Genomic DNA, 11587 nt, shown 5'->3' with positions numbered 1-11587 from the left:
TCTCTGTGTGTGCCTGTCTCTGTGTGTGTGTGTGTGTGTGTGCATCAGAGTGTGTGTTTTTGTGTGTGTGTGTGTGTGTCTAAGTGTGTATGTCTTTGTGTGTGTGGGTGTATGCGCGTCAGAGTGTGTTTGTGTGTGTGCGATTGTGTGAGTGTGTCTCTGTGTGTGCCTGTCTCTGTGTGTGTGTGTGTGTGTGCATCAGAGTGTGTGTTTTTGTGTGTGTGTGTGTGTCTAAGTGTGTATGTCTTTGTGTGTGTGGGTGTATGCGCGTCAGAGTGTGTTTGTGTGTGTGTGATTGTGTGAGTGTGTCTCTGTGTGTATTTTTGTCTGTGTGTGCCTGTCTCTGTGTGTGTGAGCGCTTTTGTGTGTCTCTGTGTGTGTGCATGTGCGTCAGAGTGTGTCTGTGTGTGTGTGATTGTGTGTGTCTCTGTGTGTATTTTTTCTCTGTGTGAATGTGCATCTAAGTTTGTGTGTGAGTGATTGTGTGGGTTTCTCTGTGTGTGTGCATGCGCATCTGTGTTTGTGTGTGTGTGTGTGAGAGTGTCTGTGTGTGAGTGTGTGTGCGTGTGTCAGTCTGAAAGCAGTCTGTCTCTGAATGTGTGCGTGTGTGTGTGTGTAGAGCGTCTCTGTCAGTCATGCTCTGCTCTGAGAGTCTCTTCAGTGCCAATAAAAGAGGTTATGGGAAGGTCAGAAAACATTCACACATGTTTCCACCTTTGTGAGCTCATAAAGAGAGAGTGTGCTTCAGAAACCCATTTCAACCGATTCTTTTTCTATTCATTTTTATTCTAATCCAATATCATTTCCTGTGTATCATTTTAAAAACATACAAAAATGAAATTCAATATTCATAAACGACTACAGAGATACTCACTTTCCACATCAGAGAAAAAAAAAGTTTTAATAGTGAGTAAAAAAGTAATACTGCAGTTTAATATGCATCGTATAAAAATAAGGAAAGCCTATTACAATAAAATAATTATTTACATTTCTGCATCATTTCAATTTAGTAGAATTACATGAATAAACCAACAAAATCCGTCCAAAATAATGCAAATTTTCAGAATAAAGAAAATTGGTCGCAATAAGATAATCACATATCACGTCATTCTTGTCATTTGAGTATTGAGAAGAGATTAAATAATGTGTTATTGAACTTTGAACAGTCGCTTCAGAAAGATCAGAGAAGCTGATAGGTTTCATTGTCCACAGTCTTCTGCACAATACTGAATCTAAATCTCCACGGATGGGCTAAACGCTCCCATCCAAAGTCGAAAATCACTAACAACTCAATTCTGTCACGATTAAAGGTGCGATGATGCTCATACCGTCCACTTTTAGTACTATGAGCCTCTGCACTGACAACATCTACGTAACATTATAACACACAGTGTTGTGAAGTGTTTCTGTGCCGGGCTGCACTGAACATTTGCTGAAAGAGTCGTTTCATGTTTCTGGAAGAGCGTTACTCACTCAACACAGACTGAGTCCTGGGAATGAGACGGCCTGGAGGATTGCGGAGGAGGTGGCGTGTGTTCCTCCACATTATGAGTTATGTCTTCATCCCGGGATAAGTCACGAGTTGTGTAGAATTGTAGTGTAGTCTTCTCCTCAACAGCCTGTGGTAAAGCGAAAAGAGAAATATCAACATGCACTTTGATCATGGCATCACCTATTTTACCAGATTTATAGCTCGGTTTGCGATAGATTCAAATTGTGTTTTGCTATCAGCACTGGTTTTACAATTAAATGTAGTTTATTCTGATACTAACTTCTTTTTATTTATCACACATCTAGTGAGGAACTAGTGCGCCCCCTACAGCTTCAGTGTGGACGGACATGTGACAGGTTTATATGAGACGCAGATCTTTACCTGAGGGCTTGAAGGCCGTCAGCTGAACCACCTGAAACAAAACAGGCTGCTGTAATGTATTAAGTCCAATTTATTTGTACAAGGCTTTTTACTATACACACTGCTTCAAAGCAGCACAGAAAATCATAATGTTGATGTTTATAATATCTTAATATCACGCCTTATAAGTGCATTTCACAGATTAGAGATGGGTGATGATATAGTTAGTACATTTTGTCACGATATAAGCAATCAAGCAGTTGAGACTGAGTTGAGACTGGCAGTTAAAAGTTTGGAATAATTAAGATTTTTCTGAAAGAAGTCTCTTCTGCTCACCAAGCAGCCTTTAAAAACATTTAAAAATAGTAATTATTTCAAACTTTTGACTGCCAGTGTATATATTGTTTTACGAGAGTATACTGTAAGAATTGGTTCAAAGTCAGAGTTGGAAACGTCTTGATAAAAATTTATTTTTCCACAAATTTTGTATGTATGCAAATTGTATAATATCCAAGTACACATTTCTAGTAATTGTACAGTTAAATTAAAGTTTTGGAATATTTTTCCTCTCCCCAAATTTGTCACTACCGAAACACAATGATACATAATTTAATAAGAAGGGTTACATTGACCTATTAAGATTTTGTTTACATCTACCTTGAAAATATATTTTTTGCTATTTAAAAAAAAAAAAAAAAAAAAAGGTTTTCACATTCAGGTAAATCAATTACCAATTACAATTTTAACAATATTTCAAGTGTAATTTATGAGATTTGTTGTATTTTGTAAAAGGCATAAAGTTTATCATACTGATTTCAAAGTGAAGGATTCATTAGTTTGAATATACATTGAACCAAACACTATAATAACATCTTAGTTGAGAATTCAATATACTTCATTTTTATATACTTCACAAAACATCCCATGTTTCAGTCATGACTGCACATTTTCGGTAGTGACAGTAATGTTTTAGTAGTGACCACATCACATTACTGAATTTTAACTCGCATATTAAAACATATAAAAATGCTAATGATTTGCATAACCGTACTAAAATCAAATAAATGATTATGTGTTCCCTTTTGTCACTACCAAAACAATAATGACATGTTTCAGTCATGACAATTTTCAATACTTTTGAGCCTAGCTCACAGATGCTAATCAGCACATGGTTAGCTAGCACAGTTCTGAACAGTTGTACACACATAAAAACTAAATTTTATCAAATAACACTCAAAAAACAATAATGTCACCGCTGAAACTTCACCACATGTTTCAGTCGTGACTGTTTCGGTAGTGACAATTTTAGATATTTTTGAGCCTAGCTCATAGATGCTAATCATCACATGGTTATCTAGCACAGCTCTGAACAGTTGTACACAGAAAACAAACTAAATTTACTGGAATAACACCCAAAATTGTAATATTTTTTTTTCTTAATTGCAGAAAAAAGGTGTTTGGTAGTGACATTTCTTAAAGTGACACAGATTTTCAGACTTTTGAACACATTTAACTCAAAATGATGGTACTGTCTACTCTGAAAGAGAGGATATGAGAGGGAGGGACACAGGAATATTTCCTGATCATAAATGTAGAAGTGTGTTAAAATCAGTCTCAGTTAATGGACTGAAACATACACTGTTTCGGTAGTGACATGAAAATGCACGACACATTTTTTTTTCCATAAAGTTTCATGATTTAAAAATAAATAAATCAATAATTTTTTTAACTTCACTTTTTAATTTTACCAAAAAAAAAAAAAAAAAATTATATTATATATATATATATATATATATATATATATATATATATTTAAAAACAACAATGGAAAAAATTGCAAAAAATATAAATAGTTGAAATTCAGGGGTTCTTAGTAAACATCTAAAATTTGAATACTTAAATGCTTTTTTAAAATTTTTTTGGTTGTGGAACAGCAGTTTGTAGAATGGCCCATATATTCAATTTTATATACAGAGCTGTGCAGTAATAAAGTTGACATTTTTGTGACGATATAAACAATCACACAGCCGAGATTTTCTATATCGCACGTATTGCTTTACGTGAGTGTACTGTATGTACAGTATGCAGGTAAAGTAGGATGTAATATATATCCAACTTTTAATATATGGCTGGGTGATAATACAGGTTACATTTTTTGACATTATTAGAATAAAAAATGAAAATTGGCTATATACTGTAGAGTGTGTGTACTGTATGTACACCAGTGAGGTTTGATATAATAATCTCATTAATTTGAGTTATTAATTTATGATGTGGCGATACTGAGGATTTTGAAAATAAATTTGAGTTTATTAGAGACAAGCCTAATTACTGTATGGTGATGTATATGACTGACACGGTTAAATGATGCGTATAAAATATCAATGAAAAACAAAAAGCCAATGTTGCTTGAATATTATGTGTGGTTTTTGCAGCTTACCTGACTTCTGTTGGCTGGTTTTAATGGGAAACTCACAATATTGTCCTCTTTAAAACGTTCTAGAGGAAATGACAGATGTTACATGCAAGTAAACAGACTTTTTTTTAAATAATTTCATGTCGACTAAAAGTGACAGTAAAAACGCAGAAATTTAGCAGCAGACGAGACGAGAGCTTCACACCGTTCTTGAAGATGAGCGGGTTGGCTGTGGAAGCGCTCATGGGAGTCGAGCTCTCGCTGCTCTCCGGGCTGGAAAGAGTCGGCAGACTGTGCACCCACGATGCACTGGGAGATTTCTGGGAGGGTAAGAAGCTGATAGGCTGTGAGCAGTTCTGCAAGAGGAAATGACATCAAAAGTGAGTTCAATGACAAAGAAACGGATTAAAAGAAAATCAGCAAAAACAAGGTCTTACTGTAAATGACAAAGCTTTCCGCTTGTCCTGAATTCTTCTTATAGCGTTCCGCACCTGCGTCATCATAAAACATCAGATACAGATCTTCAGTATTACTACTGAAAGACGAGATAGAAATGTGACGGTCAACATGGGAGATGTAAATACAGAAGTCATACCTCACTGTTGTAAACCGCATACACCAGAAAAATATACAGACCCTAGAATATGAAGAGAGATTCAGCAAACAACATGAATGAGTTGAGGCTGCTCGATGGAATCATAAACAGAATTATTTCGGTCAATATTGAGATCACGATTAGGCTATTAAACATGACTACTCATAGACTTTACAAACATCATGCATTTATTGAACTATTACTGTAAATAAAAACTTATTTTTAACAGTGGATTTCATTAAAGGCACAGTATGTAAGTTTGGCCACTAGAGGTCACTTTTTTAAAACAATAACAAAGGCGTAGCTTGATGACGCCATGAATGAGTGTGGAATCATGGGAGTTGTCATCTTCACCTCCACAGCTGATGGAAAGCAATCCGACAGGACTCATGTTCATGGATTAACTAATGTATTAAAGTTTTATTAACATTTTATTAATGTTGTATGAAGCAGGGTGGGGCCAAGAGCCTGGGACATTTTACCTTGCTGTTTTTATTATGCTTATATCCTGCAGTCGCCGCTGCCGCTCCTTTTAACTTGTTGTTCATGCATATTTTATGATTAAAGTTATGATTAAAGTTGTTTAACGTCCGCCTCCTTCGTCCCTGAACTCGAACTTTGTTACAGTTACGTTTGATCACTTAAATTTACATTATTTTATTTCATTTATTTAATTCTAATAAAACCCTAAACCTAACTACTTATACAGGTCACTTTATCTGATGAATTAAAATTGTGGGGTAACACAGCACTGTTTTACTTGCTCAAAACAATCATATTTAAAATACATTAGAGTGTTTTGAAAGTTATGTTATCAATATCAATATCATGACACGGTCCGTTAAACTGGTTTAAATAGCTGATTTCTCTGGATTTAAACATTGTTGGAAACATTTGGGATAATGTAAGTACACAAGTCAACAGAATATATAACACTGTTTTAGTATATTGTTTTTAGTGGTTTTTGGATATTTAAATCCAAAAATCTTACATGTCGTGCCTTTAACTTTATATATATATGTAAATTTGATCAAATATGGATGCTCACCCACTCTGATGATTATATACTTTTCAACTTTTTAAAAGTCAATAAAAGGTGTTTCAAATATTGATTTATTGCATTAATTAGAATAACGTATTTTTGCATTACAGTAATGAGAATTTGGGGAGGTGGAAATGTGTTCAACTATAATAAAAATAATGTCATGATGCAAAAAAATCTTAATGCAACATATAATACTGCAAAATCTTAGTGCTATATGCAAAATAATTAGTTTTTCCCTTTCGATTTTGGGGTATAATGAGACATAGATATAACAGGTTTTGTGAGATTTAGTCAATAGGATTAAGCAGGAGAAAACAAATTGTTTGAAATAATTTAGATAATAATTTTATTATATTAATTAAACATTAAATTACTTTTTTATTTATGATCCAATATAACATGCAGCAAAATGCTGAAAATACTGTTTACTCATTATCTATAAATACAAAATGTTGTAAAATCTGTCTGAAGATTCTGTAGTGCAATAAACAGTTTGAAAATAATAAATCTTAACCAGTAGAAACTATTATTTGATTTTGGTGGTTTATCTCTAATCTTATAAGTTGCTGTTTGTAGCATAGAATCAGTCATATATATATATATATATATATATATATATATATATATATATATATCAGCTAGCAGGAGCTTTCCATGCACTTCCTACATCTTTGTGCTTTCTGTTCTCACAGACCTGTGCTACATAAAACATTCATGACAGATCTGCACGGGTTAATTATATCAGAAGAGCTTCCTGCCAGTGACGGACCTGCTCATGTGTCTCCCCAATTCTCTCTATCGCTCTTCTGCTTCTTTTATCTTTTTCCCAGACGCACACAGTAAATCTACATTAACAAGCTCTGGGAGGGAATTCAGCTCTCGTTCATTATAGACACGGGAGGAAGAAAGAGACAGAAAGTGCAAGAGAGGTGCGTGAAGCTGAAAGAGAGGAAGTTCATTTAAAATGTGTTGACGGATTTGAGCCTGACTAAGAGGAAGGCAAATACAGCTGAACTCTCTCTCTCTCTCTCTCTCTCTCTCTCTGTCTTTAATAACATGCATGAGTTAAGCTGCTTGATCAGTGACATAATTATTGAAAACACTTTACAATAAGGTCCTGTTGGCTAACATTAACATTAGTTAACATGAGCTACCAATGAAAAATACCTCTAAAGCATTTGTTAATTTCAACATTTTCTAATAAATTATTAAAATCAAAAGTTATATCAGTTAATATTATTTAATGGACCCGATCTAGCATGAACTAACAATGAACAATTTTTATTAACTAATCTTAACAAAGATTAATAAATACAGTAACAAATTGCTCATTGTTAGTTAATGTTAGTTAATGCATTAACAGATGTTAACTAATGGGACCTAATTGTCAAGTGTTACATTTAGTGTTAATATTGTGTTACATTTAGACACAAATGTTGCTAAAATTGTCTTTTTTTGCTCAATTTTGTCAATGAAAATAGTTCAATACAAAGCCACAGCCGAACTATTGTGTGTCTCCGAGCAACACACAGCGGTGTTTCATTACTGAATGAATCTGCAGTTTTTAACGAATCAAGTAAGTCATTAAGTCAGTGATTATTCATAAAAAGGCCACTTGCTTTGGCCCCAAATGAATCAGCCATTTGAATGAATCAGCTGAATGATTCAATGACTCACTCATTAAGACAGTGACTTGTCACCACCTACTGGCGAGTTTAGTAAAAGTGATCATGCAGACCAAACCGTAAGGCCTGGAGACTTGAAACTTGGCCAGATGATGTCCTCAATTTGGGGAGAGCCTGACAAGGTATGACCCCGATTGTCCAATAGGGGGCGCTACAGCGATCAACAATGCAAAACTCCCAGACTAAAGTGCCTTATACCGTTGGAATCCTTGGCTCAAGACAATTTTATTTCCGCATGGAAAAATTTTCCGCCTTGTTGAATTTTGTGTTAATTTAGACCTTTGCGAACTAATCCTAGGTTTTTTGGCCGATCGGAACCAAACCAGTGTAGAAATGTTCTCTGGAGTATGAATATCAAAAGTTGTCAAAAAAATGTGAAATTTCAATTCACGATCACTAAGGGGCGCCAAAACTTTCGAAGTGGATGGAGCCACTTTTACTAATATTTCTATAACTCTTTAACGGAATGAGATATTTTCACCAAACTTGGTACCAAAAAAATCACTGCAATTGGGCACTTGGTGATGCTATAACAGCTATAACTATGCAACCATTAGTACAAATGACTTAAAAAATTGGTATGCAGTGTCTTGGTCCAAGGAGCCATGATAGTCTATGAGGACATTGGTGTACCTCGAAAAACATGGCCGCCATTGGCCAATGAAATTTGAGCACCTATTAGACAAGGTTAACGGAGGCCAATCAAAACGAAACTCAGTGGGCATTATAGTGGGCCAATAGGTGGCGCTAACGGGTTTTATGGCTCTGTAATCATGTGGTGTTTCACACATACACACAATATTCATATCATTTGATAGATCTCCTCATTCAGAACAACTTTGCCTCAGGAACTACTGCTGTCAATCAAATTGTTCATTAAATGATTATGTAAAAAACCTAGTCCTAGGTTTTTCACCCGATCGGAACCAAACCAGTGCAGTGCAATGTTGAACTTTACCCTTTGGGTCGCTATAACAGGGTCATTTAAAAAATGGGCATGACAAAATACACTCAAATGCCTATAAATCCTAAACGAAAACTCAAAACTTCATGAAAATAGGTGAGCACATGCAGCATATGACTCTAAAGAAGCATACCAACTTTCATGGAGATCGGACCATAGGTGGTGCTATAACTCTTAAAAAGCTTTAAAAAAAACATACGTTTCCTATGGTAAACTACCTGTATTGGCTACCTTAAATGGTCTTTTCCATCTAAGATTGAGTTACAGGTTTACTAAATGAAACATAATACCTTTTCACACATGTGCTTAAAGGCCTTAAAGCACTTGAACCCTGATAATTGCTGCTATAATATACATTTATAATTTCATTTTTCATTCATATTCACGCCACCTCTGAGCTACATTAAACAGTCTGTGTAAATATACCTAAATACCACTTCAGATGCAGCTTCTGAAAAAAAAAAATGTTATGGCCATATTGTAGCCTGTGTAATAAATTCTGTTGAACCAAAATATTTCCTTCTAAAGCTACTTTTTGTAACATCGTCTCAAAGCTTTTCTCTTTGCACACCAGCGTAAAGAAGAGGGTTTATAAAACAAGACATTCGGCCAAATATGACACAATAATCATTTTATCTTGATTATTTTGTTTCATTATCATTGGAAGCCAAAATCATAATTGAAAATAAAATCTGATTAATCGCTCAGCCCTAGCATGAGTGTTGTGTGTTACCTGAAAGGCATTGAGTGCGATGAACAGATAGGCCACAACTTCAGACAGGTGTACCAACACTCCACACAGCCAGGTCAGGCCTAAAACTGGTAACAAGATCAACACCGGCCGCGTCGCTGCCCTGCATGTGTACACAGACACAATATTACATGTTCATATTACTGAATGCACTGGATAGGCTGCTCAGTTTTACATCAGTATGACTGAATCTCTCCTTCAAGGACGCCTACAGCTCTCTGCTTAACTAGCTGGTAATACAGACACTTCTCATTCATTTCTGCTATTATATATCGATATAACAGGACAAACAAGTGTCTGTGGATTTTGGCATGGTATCTGCTCAAGTCCAGGTGGCTGATAGAAACAAATGAGATACTGGTGGGCAGGTGCCTCCTCTGTTATGTGCTCAACAAGATAAGAGAAAAACTACAAATGACTGGCTGATCTTTACTGCACTCTCTCTCTCTGAACTCTGCTTTTATTTCAAAGGAAGTTGCAAAGTGAAAAGCAATCACCAGGTAAGATCCAGCGTGTGAAGTTTCGAGTCAGAACTGGGCGTCAGCATTTTGGCTCTGCGACGTGCACTGGCCACTGTAACCATAACAACCCGAAAAAGCACCACAGTGTTGACCTGAGGACAGAGAACCAACTAGTACAAGGAAGACCAACTTTAAAGAGCTCTTATAATACATTTTATTATTATTTTTGTCACTGAGGTGAGCTTGTAATAGCAGTGAAGATTTGTGGCAACACTGTCATGTTATAAGTTGTCTAAGAACATTTTCTTTTTGTTTATGTGCCTTTAAGAATAGCCCCCTTCATATTCATTACTTGGGACAGTATCACTAATCACTATCCTCCTTATTTTGAAATGCAGAAGTAAGCTATTTTCTGTGGACATGTGAGACTTCAGGTTCATTTTAAGTAAATTATGTGCAACAATTAAAACTATTTGCGCTACAAAGCAGTGTGTTTATGATTATGACGATAATATACTAAAATAACATGACAATGAATGCCAATTTGCCAAGCAGCATAACAAGAAAAATAGTCTTTTATTCAGATTATTTGTGATTCAAGTCACAAAATGCAAAACAATGCAGGTGCATTTTACTTATCATTTAACTATTGGTCAATTATTTTGACAATTAACTGAGTAATCTGATATTTTTTTGTGGTAAAAAAATAGACCTAAGTGAATAGCCTTTAAAATGACTCAGAATACATATATAATAACAACGAGGCAATAACAATTAGTTTTACTAAAGTATCAAAAGTAAGTAATGTTATGGTTTTACTGAACAACACTGTTATAATGCATAATGTAATATACATAATATTCTAAACAATCAACTTATGTACATTATGTATTATAACTAATGCCTGCAGAGGGCGCCAGCGGCCTGTGATTGTTGTTGTTACACTTTACAGCAGATCAAATCCTTGTTTAATATTGGCCAAAGTACATTTATTTCAAATGTTCACTTAACCTTTAATATGATAGAATGATAGAAATGGTACAGCCACTGTAATTTCTTGAACAAGAATCAAAACATGCAAACACAGGGCGAGGGTTTAAACTTTTATTTTGAAATCGCGTTGAACAACCGTTCGTATATTTAGAAACATACTGATGAATTCTCCTGTGTTAGTGTAGGTTTATAAATCATAGCATTATGCTATGCTATATTATAATTTTTAAATTGTTTTAATACATCGTGCAGCCTTAGAAAATGATCTAATAATACGGTTGGATTCTCGTATGTGAAATGTGCCACTTCCAGCTAAACTGTGATGAGAATTTTTTTAAATCGAGCACTCAAATTAAATTGAGGAATCGTGACAGCCTTACACGAATCATCTTGTAATGAATGATACTTAAGCTACACTTTCGGAAAATGAATTATCGTATGCGTTAAAAGACAAAACAATATAATGCAAGCACTGTAAACGGTTTTGTCACAATCTCAACTCAATCATGTTGACATCGCGAGACAGCTTTTCACCTCACTTTCATTTATTGCTGACTTCACAACTATCAGCACTGCATTGCTCATATGCTCAAAAGCAGGTAAGAGCTTCATGGGGACACTTATTCTGAGACACAAACTCACTCTAAGGAACTGCACACTTGTGACATACTTACGGCCAAAACAAAGAGCACAGGCCCTGCGAAAGCCCATATAACATTGGACTGAAGGTTCAGCCAGCAGTATTGCTGTGCTTTGTACTGATCCAAAGTGGCCGCCAAGGTTACAGTGACTATAACAACCGGCAGCCCTAAGAAAGACAAAGCA

The 11587-nt window shown here is 35.2% G+C and overlaps 1 protein-coding gene across 1 annotated transcript in view; it reads right to left on the bottom strand.

Annotated features, from left to right (window-relative positions):
- Positions 1–320: 320 nt before the first annotated feature.
- Positions 321–11587, bottom strand: part of adgrd2 (adhesion G protein-coupled receptor D2) — a 29657-nt gene continuing 18390 nt past the window's right edge. Inside the window, exons 18-26 of the mRNA XM_051904084.1 lie at positions 11437–11570; positions 9806–9921; positions 9291–9411; positions 4864–4905; positions 4706–4759; positions 4474–4624; positions 4293–4351; positions 1874–1904; positions 321–1619 (exon numbers count right to left, since the gene is read on the bottom strand). Of these exons, the coding sequence (XP_051760044.1) occupies positions 1612–1619; positions 1874–1904; positions 4293–4351; positions 4474–4624; positions 4706–4759; positions 4864–4905; positions 9291–9411; positions 9806–9921; positions 11437–11570 (716 nt within the window). The 3' untranslated portion in view covers positions 321–1611. The remainder of the gene's footprint in view (positions 1620–1873; positions 1905–4292; positions 4352–4473; positions 4625–4705; positions 4760–4863; positions 4906–9290; positions 9412–9805; positions 9922–11436; positions 11571–11587) is intronic.

The sequence above is a fragment of the Ctenopharyngodon idella genome, chromosome 8 (assembly GCF_019924925.1).
Source record: "Ctenopharyngodon idella isolate HZGC_01 chromosome 8, HZGC01, whole genome shotgun sequence".
Lineage (NCBI taxonomy): Eukaryota > Metazoa > Chordata > Actinopteri > Cypriniformes > Xenocyprididae > Ctenopharyngodon > Ctenopharyngodon idella.
The sequence above is the reverse complement of the archived record's forward strand: the minus strand, read 5'-3'. Positions and strand labels throughout refer to the sequence as shown.